The following is an 18,781-nucleotide window of genomic DNA, read 5'->3' as shown; positions in this document are numbered from 1 at the left end:
TTAATTCGTTTAAGCTAACATTATATACATTAATTAAATATAACAGTTTATATTCAATTTACGACTTGGGTGTGCCAATCCAAACTGGTAGACTATCCAAGAAAGACTGTTCTGCCCTAACTGAGAAGATGGTATCAAAAATAAGGGGACTGGGTGCAAAGAAGTTATCTTACTCTGGTAGAGTTGTTCTCATAAATTCAGTCCTTAATACACTCTACAATTACTGGGCTCAACTCTTTATTATTCCTAAAAGTGTCATCAAACGAATAAAGGCTATTTGCAGGAACTACCTATGGGACAGCAGTCCAGACTATCATAGAGTGCCTCTAGTTGCGTGGGACAAGGTTACTATGACAAAGCAGGAAGGTGGGCTTGGCATTAAGAAAGCTGAAGTTTGGAACATTGCAACTGTTGGCAAACTAGTTGATTGGATCTATACAAAGTCAGACAAGCTCTGGATCAGATGGGTGCATGATGTGCATCTGAAAGACAAAGACTGGCATGACTATGCCCCTCCAAATGATGCAACATGGGTTTGGAAACATATCTGCAAGGTCAAAGAAAAATTGAAAGATGGGTTTGTGGATGGTTCCTGGATCTCTCACCCTCATGGATATTCCATGAGAAGAGGCTATGATTGGCTTAAGCCTATCCAGAACCCCCAACCATGGCAATCAGTTGTCTGGAACACCTGGAATACCCCCAAACATTCTTTAATCTCCTGGTTAATGCTGCAGGGGGGGATGAACACCAAAGAAAAACTGCATAAAATTGGATACTGTACTTATGATCGTTGTCTTTTATATGACAGTATGCCTGAAACTATTGATCACTTGTTCTCTAGCTGTATTTACAGCTGCAAAGTCAAGCACCTTCTTGAGAATTGGATTGGAAGTAATATGCCTACTATCAGTCACTTGGCTGCAAGTGTTACTGATTCTGTTCAGTGGAAAACAATGGCTGTCATCCTGAATGCTTATCACTAGGCTATTTGGACTCAAAGGAATAATGCTCATGTGAATTGCTGTCTCCTCAGACCTGAGAAAGTAATGAAACAGATTGAAGAAACTGCAAAGGGGAGGATAAAGCTTAAGCTTGGGCAGGCGCTAGTTATGGCTAGAGTTGATTGTCTGAAATTTCTAGGACTTTAGTCGGTTAATCTTTGAGATGTAATCTGGTTTAGTGCTAGCAGCTGATACCTTTTGTCACATAAGTTGTAATTGATATATTGTTTTTGATATATAATATACACACTCACATTTCACCAAAAAAAAAATATATTCAATTTACGAATTAACAGTTAATCCGCCTCAGCTAATATTATTTAATTGTATTAAATGATCGTCTCATCATCACATTGACTAACTGTTTATTCAAATACATAGACTAACCTTTTAGTCAGGCATCAATGTGATTATATTTTCATACAATCACATCTCTCAAACACATCCTTTAGGTGTGACTTTTAGGGACCAGTTGATCACCGCCATCAGTATGATAATAACATCAAACTTCTAGCAAGCCAACCGTTATTAAGTAAATGTTAATCAACTGATAAAATACTAAGTATACCCTTGTGAACCTATAAGAGATTTATATACGTTATCACACTAACTGTGGAGGACACAAGCTCCAACACCTAGACCCAACTGAAAGGTCCAATTTCATCGACATCCTACACGAGTTCAAAGACGTCTTCGCTTGGTCTTACAAGGACATCTCAGGGATCGACAGGGATATTGCAGAACATCGCATTCCAATTAAGCCAAGTTTCAAACCTCTGAAATAGAAGCTTCGTCGAATGAGGACAGAGTGAGCTCTTAAGATTAAAGAAGAAGTCGATAAGCAATTCAAAGCCGGATTCATCAAAGTTTCCGAGTATTCAGACTGGGTGGCTAATATAGTCCCCGTACCCAAAAAGGATGGGCGAATCCGGGTTTGTGTTGATTTCAGAACCTTAAACAAAGTGAGTCCTAATGACGACTTCCCTCTACCACACATCGATATATTGGTAGATAATACAGCAGATCACACGTTGTTATCCTTCATGGACGGGTATGCGAGGTATAACCAAATCAAAATGGCCAAAGAAGATATGCACAAGAAAGCCTTCGTCACTCAGTGGAGCACATACTGCTATACTGTTATGCCATTCGGGCTAATCAATATGTGGGGTAATATCCGTATAAAACCCATAAATTGAAGGATTATAACGCAAATTTTATACGTGATTAATAGTCATAAACGAAAAACATAATGAAACGATAAAGATTAAGTAATAACCTCCGGTCCTAGTGCAATTCGGCAATGAGAGATCAAAGTAGATCTCCTCCTAATTGTTGCACCCAAGATCGTTTGAGAAATGCCCTTGTGCTAGAATGAATCCTCTAATTGCCTTGCAATATTGAGAGGATTGTTTTGTGAATTTTATTTAGATGTGAGATCTAAAAGTTTTGAGAGAAATGTTTCTCAAAACCCTAATTTGTTTTTGCAAATGACAATTAGGTTACAAGTGAGGAGAGGGTCTCCTTTTTGTTTCCTCTCATTCGGCCAAACCGAGTGGATTAGGAGGAAATGGGCTTCCATTTCCTCCTTATTTTTAACTCGTGGTCCGAGGCTAAAATGTATACAACGCGGTGTTTATTATAAACTGTCATCGGTTATCGGATATTAAATCATCAACTAATAACACGGATTAGTTGAATTATTAATACATGTCCGATAAAGACAATATTGTATAATTATATTCAATATACATTTAATTAAATATAAAACGCTTATATTCAATTTACGAATTAACTGCTTAATTCGCCTTAGCCATTATTATTTAATCCGTATTAAATAAAATATCTCAACATCACATTTTGACTAATTATTAGTCAAATAACTCGAACTAATCGGTTAGTCAAATTTGGCATCTACATGATTGTATTTTCATACCGTCACATCTCTCAAACGTATCCTATAGGTGTGACTTTTAGGGACCAGTTGATCACCGCCATCTGTATGACAATAACGTCAAACTTATCTAGCAAGCCAACCGTTATTGATAAACGTGGACCAACTGATTATGATACAAAAGTATACCCTTTGATCCTTTTAGAGATTTATAAGTCCTTGCACTAACTGTAAAGGACACCAGCCCCAACAAGCTCCCACTTGTCCGTACAAGTGTGTGTGCAATGACGTTATCCGCACTAACTGGAGGACACAGCTCCAACAAACTCCCACTTGTCCGTACAAGTGTATGTGCGATAACCGATTCTCATATTCATTTAAAATTTCTCCCACTCAATGTAAAACAATTTGCAGATCCGGATCCGTAAAGGTCGTATTTTACAATCGATCTGTATCTAGAGTGGTTTCCCCGACTAGAGAGTAACTTAACTGATAAAACGAATCCGTATCCGAGCATGGCCATGCATTTCGATTCTGACTCCTCGAGTGGCCCCGAGAAATATCGAGTGCACGATAAAGGTGAATATTTCCTTCAACTCGAACTCCTTCCAATCTAAGCACAGCATTAAATGACCCAGAAACAATCTACTTGGCCCCCTGTTACGGATGACCGTGAGAAAGAAACCAAAGTCACCCAAAATCTGCCTTAGTCTCAAGAGACAGTCGATAGTCAAAAGAATCGACTCTTAGGATCACCATGGAGGTCCTATCCACGACCGGGCACCGAATGTTGTAAAACATTTAGGACTCCACGTTGATGTCACAATTGTGTCCTACGAGATATCCGTATAAATCGCCTCTGTGATTGGTCAGTCAACCCGTTGACTTATGGCTCGTTGAACCTACCATCAACCAACGTCACAAAATAATTACCTTGAGTTATCAGCTCAAGTGGGTAATTAAGGACCATATAATATAATGTTTGTTCAGTTCACTTTGTGGTGTTCAAAATTTGTCGTACAAATCCACATGAAAAAAAACAAAATATATATAAATATCAAAACGATGATGTCGTATAGAGTACAAAAGAGAATGAATCTAATCCATAAAAGAGTACTACAACTTAGGAACACGTTTAATTCCCATGGAATTAACATGCCCTTCATGCTTATCTTGTCGTAATGGTTTAGTGAGAGGATCTGCTATGTTATCATCTGTAGCAATCTTTTCTATCACTACTTCCTTTTGCTCCACGTAATCTCGGATTAGATGAGCTTTCCGTTGTACATGTCTAGACTTGTTGCTAGACTTTGGCTCCTTAGCTTGGAAGATGGCACCTCTATTGTCGCAATAGATGGTGATCGGGTCATTCGAACTAGGCACTACTGAGATAGTCCATGTAAGAATTGACGCATCCATATCGCTTCTTTTGTAGCTTCAGACGCGGCATAGTACTCGGACTCGATCGTAGAATCTCTTTATGTAACAGATTTGTTTGGAACTCTTCCGGTGACTGCAGCGCCATTAAGAGTAAAAACGAATCCGGCATCGAGATTTCGAGTCATCACGATCCGTTTGGAAGCTAGCATCTGCATAACCGGTTGCGCATAGCTTTTGTTCGCCTCCATAAGTCAATGCCCAATCTTTAGTCCTCCGTAGGTACTTAAGAATGTTCTTGTGACCATCCAATGTGATTCACCGGATCTTTGTTGGAATCGACTTGTCATACTCAATGCATATGCCACGTCCGGACGTGTGCATATCACGGCATACATGATTGATCCTATAGCCGAGGCATAAGGAATCCGTGTCATGCGCTCTTTCTCTTCCGGTGTCTCTGGTGACTGAGACTTGCTCAAATGCACCCCTGGAGACATAGGAAGAAACCCCTTCTTGGAGTTAGTCATGCTGAATCTCTCTAGGACTTTGTCTATGTAAGACTCCTGACTGAGAGATAACATCCGTCATGATCTATCTCGATAGATACGGATGCCCAGAATTCTTTGTGCCTCACCCAGATCTTTCATCTGGAAATGGTTTTTCAACCATACTTTCACCGAAGTTAGGAGAGGTATGTCATTCCCAATCAGGAGTATGTCATCGACATACAATATTAGGAAGACAATCTTGCTCCCACTCGACTTGATATAAAGACATGGTTCCTCGACCGATCGAGTAAATCCATTTTCTTTAATCACTTGGTCGAAGCGATGATTCCAACTCCGAGATGCTTGCTTAAGTCCATAAATGGAACGCTTAAGCTTGCACACTTTCTTAGGATGTTGTGGATCGATGAAACCTTCGGGTTGTACCATGTACAACTCTTCCTCCAAAAAGCCGTTTAAGAAGGCGGTTTTCACATCCATTTGCCAAATTTCATAGTCATGAAAAGCGGCAATCGCTAAGATAATCCGAATGGAACGCAGCATGACTACGGGTGCGAAAATTTCATCGTAGTGCAAACCTGGCACTTGGGTAAAACCTTTAGCAACTAGTCGTGCTTTATAGATATCTTGTTGACCTTCCACCGAATGCTTTATCTTGTAAAGCCATTTGCATTGAAGGGGACGAACCTTAGAGGTAAGTCAACAAGATCCCATACGTTGTTCTCATACATAGAGTCCATCTCGGATTGCATGGCCTCAAGCCATAGCTTTGAGTCGAAACTAGTCATGGCACCTTTATAGGTTGCGGGTTCACTACTCGTTAAGAGTAGAACGTCATCTATGTCATGTTCCTCGACCATACCAATGTATCATGCGGAGGAATAGAGACTCTTCCCGACCTCCTAGGTTCCTCAGGAATATTCACCGCAGCCGGGATTGAAGGAATTGGTTCCTCCAATGGTTGCTCGGTATTTGGTTCTGGAATCTCCGACAGGTCGAAGGTTCTATCACTCTTTGCATTCTCGAGAAATTCCTTCTCTAAGAATGTCGCACTAGCCGCAACAAAAACACGTTGTTCGGTTGGCGAATAAAAGTAATGACCAAGTGTTCCTTTAGGATAACCTATAAAGTATGTCTTGACCGATCGCGGGCCGAGCTTATCCTCGTGTCTCCACTTGACATAAGCCTCGCAGCCCCAAACCCGTATAAAGGACAAGTTAGGGACCGTTCCTTTCCATAGTTCATATGGAGTCTTGTCAACAGCTTTAGACGGACTTCGGTTAAGTATTAGAGCGGTGATGAAGAGCATAACCCCACAATGAGTCGGGCAACACGGTGTGACTCATCATGGATCGAACCATATCAAGTAGTGTTCGATTTCTCCGTTCGGACACACCATTCAATTGAGGTGTTCGGTGGAGTTAAGCGTAGGGCAATCCACAGTCCTTTAGGTGTTGATCAAACTCGTGAGAAAGATACTCGCCACCACGATCTGAACGTAGTGTTTTAATCTTTCTACCCAATAGGTTTTGTACCCTATTCTGGTATTCCTTGAATTTCTCAAAGGATTCACTTTTGTGCTTCATTAAGTAGACATAGCCATATCTACTTAAATCGTCCGTGAAAGTGATGAAATACCTATAGCCTTCTCGTGCGGTGATTGACATAGGGCCACATACATCCGTGTGTATGAGTCCTAATAGGTCGCCAGCAGCGCATTCCAACACCTTTGAAGGAAATTCGAGTCATCTTACCGATGAGACATGATTCACACGTGCCAAATGATTGAAAATCAAAGGCCGAGATAGCTCCATTCTTGATGAGCTGTTTTACGCGTTTTTCATTAATGTGTCCCATACGGCAGTGCCATAGATACGTTTGATCTTTGTCACCAACCTTTAACTTTTTATTCATTACGTGTAATATTTCGGTGGTCTGATCTAAAACATAAATTCCGTTCATGGAGACTGCCTTGCCATAAATCATATCGTGTAAAGAGAAAATGCAAGTATTATTCTCTATTACAAACGAAAAACCAAGTTTGTCAAGTGCAGAAACTGAAATAATGTTTTTCGAAAGACTGGGTACATAATAGCAGTCATATAATGACAACTCAAATCCGCTAGGAAGCTGGATCACATATGTCCCCTTTGAGACGGCAGCCACTCGTGCTCCATTCCCAACACGCAGGTCCACCTCACCCTTTACGAGGGGTTCGATGTTTCGGAGCCCCTGCACATGATTACACAGATGAGAACCACAACCAGTATCAAGTACCCAAGTTCCGTAACTTGCGTGGTTAATCTCAATCATATGAATAAAAGTAGAAGAAGAAGACATACCAACAGGTTTAACACGACCTGCCTTTAAGTCCTCATGATAAACAGGACATGTACACCTCCAATGCCCAGTCTTGTGGCAATGATGGCATTCCATGTTTTCATTCTTGCTCTTTGTCGCGCCTGATGAGGTGCTCGACTCACCAGGCCCACTCTTACCTGAACCCGACTTCTTAAACTTCGGTTTGCCTACTGCTAGGCCTGGCTGAACTTTGCCCTTACCCTTGCCCTTGTTTGACACAACGAGAACATCTTGTTTCATGCTCCCACTGAACTTCATGTCCTTCTCGGTCTGTACGAGAAGGGAGTGCAGTTCATGGGGACTTTTCTTCAAATCATTCATATAGTAATTCGCTCTAAATTGCGAAAAACCATCGTGGAGTGAGTGAAGCATGCGGTCAATAACAATGTTCTCGCTGATCTTACAATCAAGCGTCTCCAGCTTCTCGACATTCTCAATCATGCTGAGAATGTGTGGGCTAACTGGTTGGCCCTTCTGGAGTCTCGCATCAAAGAAGCGAGTGGTATGCTCATAGGTCACGATTCTCGGTGCTTTCGAGAATTCCTTGGTGAGCGTGGTGAAAATCTTGTTTGCACCTTGGGCTATGAAGCGTTTCTGCAAATTGGATTCCATTGCAAAAATGAGCACGTTTTTAATCGCACCCGCTTCCATGACGAAATCGTTATATGTAGCGATCTCGTTAGCTCCAGCCGTGGGGCCTGGGTTTGACGACATGGGCTCAAGCAGAAATTTGAGCTTCCCGTCAGCAGCGGCAGCATTCCGTAATCTTGCCTCCCGATCCGCGAAGTTTGATCCATCATTCTTGATCGAGTTGACGATTCATCCGATTCATGAAGATCCGAAGCCAGGACTCACGGTCCAATGTGGCACTTGGCATTGGGTCGTTCAAGTGATCAGCCATATTGTTATTAGCAGTTTATGTGAACGTGATCTACACTGAAAAAGAAAGAAAAACCAAAACGAAATAAGCAACTCATCGAGGTGATTTAAGTCTATTAAAATTTATTTTAATCGTATAGACTCATTGCACTTGTATAATTGATCTCCCTCAAGAATAATACAAGTGATCCCAAGACTCAATTTCCGTAAATTGATAAGCCAACTGTTTAGCTAGTTCTTCCGTAAAAACTCTTGGTCGATAGATTTCCGTAAATCCTATCTATAGTCCACCATGATCACAGGATCGTACGAGTGACCATAGTGTTGAGATAAAATAAGTCAATCGGTTCCAACTTACCCGACGTAGAAGGGGTCATATTATGCCTACCGACGAAGAAGGGATTCATTGGAGTTTGACCTATAAAGACCGTTCTCAATTTTTGTTTATACGAGGAAGATCCCATCAACTAAGTTTCAATTCATTTTAAGTGAACGAATAACTAGCAACTGCGTGAATGAATTAATTTAGATGATGGCTTAAATCGTGTGACATGAGAATGTCAAAGAAAACTAACTCGTGACCTCTATATGTGTCAGTTTTCATGCAATTATTAGGTGGTTTGGTATTTAGGCGGAATATGATGCATACTATTGTTACGATAAAATAAATAAATGAATGCAATACGTAAATAAAATTCCTAGTGTGGCCTATCCTAGTAAAAAGAACATAATACAACTTTGGAATCCACCGTTGGATCCGAAAAGCTTGTCTTGATGTTCCATCTTTGTCCATGTAGCGGGAGTGAGCATCCGGTCTCCTTCTTTAGTCTTCTCAAAATTACAATTAAAATTTACAAAATATAAACCTATTTACATTCTAAATAAAAACTGTAATTAAAAGAAATAAAAAGGAGATACGAGATCTCAAAATACAACCAAGACCGTGTTCCATCATTACGGTAACACGTTCTACTAAGGCCACACTAAGTTACAACCGTTTGCAAAAATAAATAAATACATAATTAAAAGCATTCAAATTAAACAAGAACGATAAATAAAATGCATCAACTAAATTAAATTTATTCGTGACATAATTCCGTAATTATGTTAAATTTATCCAAACCACCAAAGACAATTAAAATTATATGACAAAACCGCTTTAGTCAAGTTAATTTTAATCCGAGATAATCCATTACTATGAATCGTTTTAAAGTAACTTAATTTTACGTGGGTGAACCGTTTCACTATCAAGCGAGAGCATAAATCCGTTTTATGCAATAAAGGCCGAAAAAAAAAAAAAAAAACAGAAATTTTTTTTTTTTTCTTTTACTGCTGGGCGTGAACAGTACCCGAAAAAAAAAATTTTTTTTTAAAAATTCTTTGCTTAAAACCGTGAGCAACAAAAAAAAAAAAAAAGTAGCTCAAACCGAGAGTAAACATCCAATACCGAATCGATTTGACAAAAACCAATTGCAATTTGAGCATAATCCGGATTAAAACAAAATTACAATTGACATGATCTTCACATATTGTTGTAATTATCGTTTAAAACAACAATTCGCAAAGAACAAATCGAAAACAAAACAGAAAATCGTCACCAAAGCAACCGTGTAAACTGGACACGGTTCCGAATACAAAAACAGGCCGTGTAAAAAAAACAGCCGAGACAAAAAATGATGCCTCACGAAATTTTATGCAAAAATTTTGATACATCTTTAACATATTGCAATGAATATCGATTACAAAACAATATGCAAAGATCAAAATTAAAACAAAACAAAACAAACGACAACCATCACCGTGTAAACTTGACACGGATCCCAAGGCACAAAAAAAATGCAGCAAACGCAGCAAAAAAAATAATAATGCCGAGAGAAAAATTGTGGCAGCCGAATGAAAAAAAATAAAAATCCATCGATTCAAAATTCGTTTGATGAAAATCACATAGAAAAATTTACGTGGCCTCTCTCTGATACCACTTGTGGGGTAATATCCGTATAAAACCCATAAATTGAAGGATTATAACGCAAATTTTATACGTGATTAATAGTCATAAACGAAAAACATAATGAAACGATAAAGATTAAGTAATAACCTCCGGTCCTAGTGCAATTCGGCAATGAGAGATCAAAGTAGATCTCCTCCTAATTGTTGCACCCAAGATCGTCTGAGAAATGCCCTTGTGCTAGAATGAATCCTCTAATTGCCTTGCAATATTGAGAGGATTGTTTTGTGAATTTTATTTAGATGTGAGATCTAAAAGTTTTGAGAGAAATGTTTCTCAAAACCCTAATTTGTTTTTGCAAATGACAATTAGGTTACAAGTGAGGAGAGGGTCTCCTTTTTGTTTCCTCTCATTCGGCCAAACCGAGTGGATTAGGAGGAAATGGGCTTCCATTTTCTCCTTATTTTTAACTCGTGGTCCGAGGCTAACATGTATACAACGCGGTGTTTATTATAAACTGTCATCGGTTATCGGATATTAAATCATCAACTAATAACACGGATTAGTTGAATTATTAATACATGTCCGATAAAGACAATATTGTATAATTATATTCAATATACATTTAATTAAATATAAAACGCTTATATTCAATTTACGAATTAACTGCTTAATTCGCCTTAGCCATTATTATTTAATCCGTATTAAATAAAATATCTCAACATCACATTTTGACTAATTATTAGTCAAATAACTCAGACTAACTGGTTAGTCAAATTTGGCATCTACATGACTGTATTTTCATACCGTCACATCTCTCAAACGTATCCTATAGGTGTGACTTTTAGGGACCAGTTGATCACCGCCATCTGTATGACAATAACGTCAAACTTATCTAGCAAGCCAACCGTTATTGATAAACGTGGACCAACTGATTATGATACAAAAGTATACCCTTTGATCCTTTTAGAGATTTATAAGTCCTTGCACTAACTGTAAAGGACACCAGCCCCAACAAGCTCCCACTTGTCCGTACAAGTGTGTGTGCAATGACGTTATCCGCACTAACTGGAGGACACAGCTCCAACACAATGTTGGGGCAACGTACCAACGCACTACGACTACTTTACTGCATGACATGATGCATAAAGAGGTGGAGGTGTACGTGGACGATATGATCGTCAAATCTAAGGATAGGAAAGGGCACATCACTAACCTTCGCAAGTTCTTCCTCAGATTGCGCAAATAAAACATGAGGCTCAATCCTCAGAAATGTGCATTTGGAGTAACGTCGGGCAAGCTACTGGGATACGTTGTCAGCCAAAGGGGGATAGAAATTGATCCATCCAAGATCAAGGCCTTAATCAAGATGCCACAACCCCAAACAGAAAAAGAGGTTAGAGGATTCCTGGGCGAAGTTCAGTACATAAGTTGATTCATATCAAAACTCACTATGCTCTGCGAACCTATCTTCAAGAAGCTCAAGAAAATGGATCATACCGTGTGGGACGATGATTGTCAAAAGGCATTTGACAGGATAAAGGAGATATTGAACAAGCCACCAGTGCTAATGCCTCCTCAACAAGATCAACCTCTTGGTTTATATCTCACACTTACCGAAATAGCTATAGGGGCTATGCTCGCAAAGACTGTTGGAAAAGAACAAAGAGCTATCTACTACCTTAGTAAAAAGTTCTTAGAGTACGAAAGTAAGTATACACCTCTCGAGAAGACATGCCTCTGATGTGACCATAATTAGCGCACATTTAGTCCCCGAATTAGCCTTGTTCCCATGCTTTTTAGTGCATTTTTGGGTCATTTATTGTCTTTAGTTCTTTGTTTTGCATATTCCTTGAGGTTTTGTGTCCTTGGTAGGAAAGGAGTGCAAACCTTGCATTTTCATGGCAAAATGAGACTAAATTGATTGAATCCAATGACCAAGCATCAAGGAGAGACAAGATTAGAAGGCCTTTGTACATATTATAGTAGTTGGGCAATGATGAGGAAAGATCCTTGCATCCCCAAGGAAATCCCCAAGGATTTTATGAAGAAAAGGGAAGAAAAGAAGAAGAAACACGGCTGAGCAGCAATCCGCCCATCTTCCCCTGAAGATGCCCGTCCCCCAAGACCACAATCCGTGCGTCTTCTACTGAAGACGCCCGGGCAGCAGCACCCAGAAGACGCCCGTCTTCTCCCAAAGACGCCCGGGCAGAGAATTCTTAATCCGGCCGTCCCGTGCCTAAGACGCACGGATTCCAAGACAGCGCAAATCCGTTTCTTCAAGCTTCAAGAAAGATGCCCTTCCTTCAGAAAATACCGGCGTTTCCCTAAGTAGGGACTTAATCGTCATTTAAGCCCTTAGTTAACCCTAATGCATCCACCTAATTTCCACTATAAATATCCCATTAGTCTAATTAGAAGAGCATGTTCTTCTTATCAAATCTTAGAGTAGTTAATATCAATCAAATCTCTCTTTAGTTTTGTAATCAACAATTAATCAAGTTTTAATACAAGTTTTATTTCCTTAATCTCTCTTTTGTTCATCCTTTATTTTGGGTAATTGAAGATTATTTGGGTTATTATTGGGAGATTGACAACCTCTCAATCAAGCATCAAGTACTTCTATTATTCTTTGCTTTATTATTGGAATCATTAGTAGGTATAATTCTCTTAATCCCTTTTTAATTATTGCTAATTACTTTCATTTGTTCATCATGTTTCACTTTGTTGGTATGATTGACAACCTTGCTAGCATGTTCAACATGATAATGAGTGAGTAGTTCCATAGCAAGGGTTAATGGGTAATTAAGGGAAACCAACATGGGGAATGATTCATGCTTAAATTAATATGCTTTCATGGTTTATTTGCTTGCTTATTTTGATCTTAACTCATGCACATGTTATGTTTGATGAAATGTGAGCCTATGAATCCTTGCATTTTTTACCCATCACCTATCTTTTTAATGAGACTTGTAAGACATAAACCAACTCGAGTCTCATTAGACCATGCATGTTGTTGAGTAGGGAAGACTAAGTCGACTTGTAGGTGTTGTACAATCTAATCGATTCGGCTCCGGGACCCAAACTTTCCTAGGATTGTAAGATATAACCCAACTCAATCCATCACAACAATAATTGCTTGCTTATAATTTGAGAACATGTTTGTATGATCAATTCCCATGAATCCCCTATGACCCCATGACACCCTAGTGCTTTTTATCAATTGGTTACAATCCTTTCAATTCATCTTGCTTATTTACTTTCATTGCTATTTAGTTTAGTGACCTTCTACATCAACCCAAATTGTGACACCCCTAAGACACCACTAGTTTCAATAGAAATCTCATCTCAATTCCCGTCCCTTGGGATCCGACCTTTACTTGCCTCTTTACGTATTGTAGAGTTGTTTGTGAAGTTATAAATTGTGTTTTGGTCTAGGTGCTTCCAATGACAACTGTTCCGAAAAATAGAATATAGCATCCGAAATAGTCCCGACCAAAAATGGCGCCGTTGCCGGGGACGGTGTTATCTTGATTTAGATTTTCTTATATTGTTATTAGTTGTGTCTTTCTTTTACCTTGAGGAAGTAAAACTCCTCAAGGTTTGTTCTAATTGTTTTCGAGTTGTTTGATATTTTGCATGTCTAGAAGGTCACAAGGTGATTTGTTACCTTTTGGTCGTGAAATTGAAAGAACTTTGACAACCAATAGAAGACTTGCTTGGAGAAATTTGAGAGGTATTAGTGAGGTTGTATATATTCAACCAACTATTAAGTTCATCAACCCTTTTTCAAGAGAAGGTGAGGAGAACCCAACACAAAATACAACACAAAATCAACCCACAATGCCTAAGTTTTCATCACATTCCGTACCCACCGAGGAGAACCTACCCAATGGTACTCCTACACCACAACATTTAACCGGAAATTTCATTGCCAAATCCGCATTTATCCAATTAGTCGAAAGGAGCCAATTTGGGGGGATGCCTAGTGAAGACCCTCATTCTCATATGGAGACCTTTTGTGACTATTGTGATGCGATTTCTCAAACCGGTGTAACTCAAGACCAAATTCGATGGGTCTTATTTCCTTTTTCTCTAATTGGCACCGCGAAACAATGGTTGAAGGGCCTTGATAAGGCCACTCTCGGAATTGATTCTTGGAAAAAGTTGGCTCTAGCTTTCTACAAAAAATTCTACCCACCGGAAAAGACTAACATGCTAAGAGCTCAAATTACGGGTTTTAAGCAAAGGGATGAAGAATCTTTGTATGAAACTTGGGAGCGGTTCAAGGGAATTTGTCGCTCATGTCCTCACCATGGACTTAGCGAGTGGTTCTTGGTACAACAATTTTGGAACGGTCTATATGAAGATTCAAGGAACATTCTCAACATGGGATCAAATGGAATGTTCACCGAAGTTGATGACAATCAAACTTGGAACAAAATTGAGGAAATGGCGGTCCATAACTCACAATATAGTAGACCTCGTAAGGCTACTAGAGGAGGAAAGCATGAAGTGGACTCCGTTACTCAATTGGGTGCTCAACTTAGTGCTCACATTGACACAATCAATTTGAAGTTTGAAAAAGCTATGGCTAGACTTGAAGAAGCCTCGAAATCACCAAAGCATCATGTTAATGCCATGACGGCATCTTCATCAATCCCAAGTGGGATATGTGAGAATTGTGGAACTTTGGGACATGACTCAAGTGAATGTAGGGGAACAAATGAACAAGTAAATGATTTCCAAGCATACAAGAGTGGTACCCATTATTCCAACTATTACAATGAAAACACCAAATTCCATCCAAATCTCTCATACAAAAGCCAAAATGTTCAAAACCCTCAAACAACATACACCCCACCTCCCATGAGAAACCAAAATCAAAGACCCTTTTACAACCAAAACCAAGGTTACCAAAATCAAAATCCATACAATCAACAAAATGACCAAGGTTTTGATGTTCAAAAAGCAGTCCTTCAAATGCAAAAGAATCAACAAGAATTTTTCACTCAAATGCAAAAAGATAGTCAAACAAAAGAAACCACCATCAACAACATCCTAGCTCACACCAAAATGTTGGAAACCCAATTAACTCAACTAGCATCTTCAAGCTCACAAAGACAAAAGGAGCAATTACCACCTCAAAGTAATCCCCCAAGACATGAAACGGTTAGTGTCATTCACTTGAGAAGTGGTACAAGGTATGAAGCACCGAAGAAGCAAGTTAAGGATGAAGTTGTGGAAGCTAGTGATAAGGAAGAAATTGTGCAAAACTCCAAAGATGGAGAATCATCAAAGGAAGAAATTTCAAAGAAAAATGAAGACAAGGTCAAAGAGAAGGAGCCCATTGTGATTAGACTTCCTTTTCCAAGTCGTCAAGCCAAGCCCAAATTTGATGACCAACTTGGAAAGTTTATGGAAATTGTGAAGAATTTGGAAGTCTCAATTCCTTTCACGGAATTAATCAATCGCGTGCCGGCCTATGCGAAATACATGAAAGACATCCTCACAAAGAAGAAGTCGATCCGGAAGCTTGAGACTATCGCCTTCACTAAGGTGAGTAGTGCAATACTTCAAGGGAGTTCAGCTCCAAAACTCAAGGATCTGGGAAGCTTCTCAATACCGTGTACCATTGGCGACGCCACAATCAACAAAGCCTTATGTGATCTAGGGGCAAGTGTGAGTGTTATGCCGTACTCGGTGAGTAAAAGGTTGGGGATGGGAGAGCTTAAATGCACCAATATCACACTCCAAATGGCCAATAGATCGACGAAGACACCATTAGGGATATGGGAAGATGTTCCCGTACGAATTGGGAAATTTTTCATCCCGGTGGACTTTGTCATTGTTGATATGGAAGAAGATTCCAACATTCCAATCATTCTAGGAAGACCTTTCTTACACACCGCGGGTGCGGTGATTGATGTGAAACTTGGAGAGCTCACTCTAGAAGTGGGAGATGAGAGTATAACTTTCAATCTTGACAAGACTATGAGAGCTCCCCGTTTACATGAACCATGTTTTATGATCGATCATTATAGCCGGAAGGATGATAGGAAGAAGTCGGAACTCCAATGGAAGAAGAAAATTGAATATGCTCCATTCAAAGAACAAGTGAATTGTAACAAAGAGAGCTTGCAAAGCTCACCAAAATCAAGCAATGAAGAAGATGGCCTCATTGGCCAAAATAAGAAATTGGGAGAGTTGTCTCTACAACTCAAGAGATCTTTAGTGATCAAGTGGATGAAGTTTGTGGTCTTTGGGACGATGAGTTTGAAGGGATTTTCAATCCCTGCATTAGTAATGCTATCGATCAAGACCGACAACAAGGGCAAAGATCTATTGAAGAACTTTATCACGACAATGAACAAGCTTTTGATTACTTTTTCAAGGTGTTGAGCAACATCAACAACACCTTGGACATGCCCCCTTGACATCTCATCAAGAATGAGAGTTTGGTGGAGTCCTCCATAAACCACCATTTGTAAATATTTCTAACTCCCTAACTTGCATCTTAAATTCTTAATTTGCAATTTTTGTCATTTTTGGATTTTTTTTTTTTGCCTTGATCAAGATGATTATCATGTTTGAGAGAAGTGAGGGAGGGACTAATAATTTCAATTAATGTGTAGTGCTTTAGCTTAGTGTGGGGATAGCAATTGCCTAGGCTATTCATGCCTTAGTAGTGCCCTCACAATGAAGAACACGAGATTTCGAAGAATGAAAAATGACAAGGGATATGCAAGGTACACGGATGTAACTGAATCCAGGTAAAAGGGGTAGAACCCGAGCGGTTTCAAGAGAATCCGCCCGTCTTCAGACAATCCGGGCATATTGGGCAGAAGACGCCCGTTCTTCTGAGCTGAATTTCTGAAATTTTTTTGACTGTTAGCGAATCCGGGCGTCCTGCAATGGAATCCGCCCGTCTTCATAGAGACGCCCGTCCTGAAGAGAAGACGCCCGTCTTTTTGGCTGTGGAAAACAAGAAAAATCCCTGGAAAGGAATCCGCCTGTCTTCTCTGAAATCCGCCTGTCCCGTGTTTTCAAATCCGCCCGTCTTTGCTTCAAATCCGCCCGTCTTTAGGCGAGAATTCTGAAGCCCATCCAGACAGAATCCGGGCGTCCCGAAGGAAAGCCGCCCGTCTTCCCCCTGCATTTCAAATTTTTCGGGTTTATTATAAACCTCATCCCACATTCATTTCCTCATTCCTTCATTCAAAACACTACCCATAAACCCCATAACTCCAAAACACTCATCCTCTCCATTACAAAAACAAGATTCCTCAACAACATTCACCAAAATCAAATCAAAACATCCTTTTAACAACAAATTAATCACTCCTCTTTCAACAACAATCAAAACCAAGCACAAAATCTTCAACCTTTGAGTCGATTTTTGAATTCATAAAGGCAAAGCCTTTCATCTTTAAATTGATTTGGGTGCACTAGAAATTGAAGATTTTTCACTTTTTTTGGTTTATTCATCAATGGCAAAGACAAAGGGATCAACAAAGGCAAAGGCACCAAAGGCAAAGGCACTCTCATCAAGACAAAAGAGTCTTCAAGCAAAGAAAGCATTGGCTATGGTGGTAGCTAGCCCAAACTTAGAGGTGCAACAACAACAACCTCCCATCGAAGCAATAACATCTACTACTCCGGAAATTGCTCAAATTTCGAATTATCCGGAGGTAATTTTCATTTCCAAATCCCATAGGGACACTTTTGCCAAGTTTGCTAGTAAATCATTTCTATCCACCAAGTTTATTTGTGAAGATGCCTTAGATAAGTTGGGTGTCCTTGAGCAAACTAGAGCCTTCTTTAAAGCCATGGGGTTGGAGAAATTGTTTACAACAAAAGAATTGACATACCCCTCCCTTACCTTAGAATTTTTGAGTTCTTTGAAAGTTAACAAGGTTGAGCCTATGGAAACCATCGAGTTTCGCCTAGCTAATGTTAGTAGGCGCATCTCCTTTGAGGAAATGGGTAAAGCTTTGGGTCTTAGTGATTCACCGAGTTATTACAAGAATGTTGGCAAATATGACCCCGACCCTCTTTGGGAGGCGATTTCCGGAAGGAAATTTGAGAGCTTTCATGCTAGTCGTGCTCTATTAGTCCACCATCCGGGCATTAGAGTGTGGCACAAGGTTGTAGGGAACACCATCATTGCAAGAAAAGACACCAACCATTTCACAAAACTCGATTATGTTCTTCTTGAGTCGGCCTTGAACATTGGAAGGGAATTCACCAAGCCTTTCAACTCTCTAAGACTTTTGGTGGATAGATGGCTAAATGTTGATTGTGGGAAGCAAGGCACTACCGTCATTGTGAATGGAGGTCTAGTCACTCTTTTGGCTAAATACTTTGATCCTAACTTCAACAAGGATAGCAAGTATGAGGCAAAGAAGGGTGGTCATCTCATTGATATTGATACTATGATAAACAAGTACAAGTGGGTCTCTCATAACCCTCTTGACACCAAGTATGGGTGGCTCACTAGTGAGGCTAGATCTTTTACTTTGCCTTCGAAGATCTGTCGTTTAAGTGTCCACCGGACCAACTATCTCCTTCCCCTTTCAAAAGAGGCCGAGTACATCATCCAACAACGAAAGGGTGAAATTGAAATGCCCTCCTCTTCTATTGTCACACCACCCTATCCTTTCAAGTACCAAGAGTTCAAGCCCGAAGGTGTTATAGCAAGCAAAGATTATGTGACTCTTCTTATGCAAGAGATGCACAAGCAAGCCTTCAAGGACCGGGAAGATGCTTACTTAGCACAATAGCCAACCCTCCTTCACTTAGCTAGGCAAGG

At 39.8% G+C, this 18,781-nt stretch overlaps 1 protein-coding gene and 1 non-coding gene across 2 annotated transcripts; one reads left to right on the top strand and one right to left on the bottom strand.

Moving 5' to 3' along the window:
- The first annotated feature begins 128 nt into the window (after nucleotides 1-128).
- Nucleotides 129-986, top strand: LOC141619212 (uncharacterized). Its single transcript, XM_074436243.1, has one exon. The coding sequence runs from the start codon at nucleotides 129-131 to the stop codon at nucleotides 984-986; it is 858 nt and encodes a 285-aa protein (XP_074292344.1).
- A 13,198-nt stretch (nucleotides 987-14,184) lies between these two features.
- On the bottom strand, nucleotides 14,185-14,291 carry LOC141624320 (small nucleolar RNA R71). Its single transcript, XR_012534126.1, has one exon. It is a non-coding gene; the product is annotated as a small nucleolar RNA R71 (small nucleolar RNA).
- Nucleotides 14,292-18,781: the final 4,490 nt, after the last annotated feature.

This window comes from Silene latifolia, chromosome X (assembly GCF_048544455.1).
Source record: "Silene latifolia isolate original U9 population chromosome X, ASM4854445v1, whole genome shotgun sequence".
In the NCBI taxonomy this organism is placed as follows: Eukaryota; Viridiplantae; Streptophyta; class Magnoliopsida; order Caryophyllales; family Caryophyllaceae; genus Silene; species Silene latifolia.
Note: the sequence above shows the minus strand (reverse complement) of the source record. Positions and strands in the feature narration are given on the sequence as shown.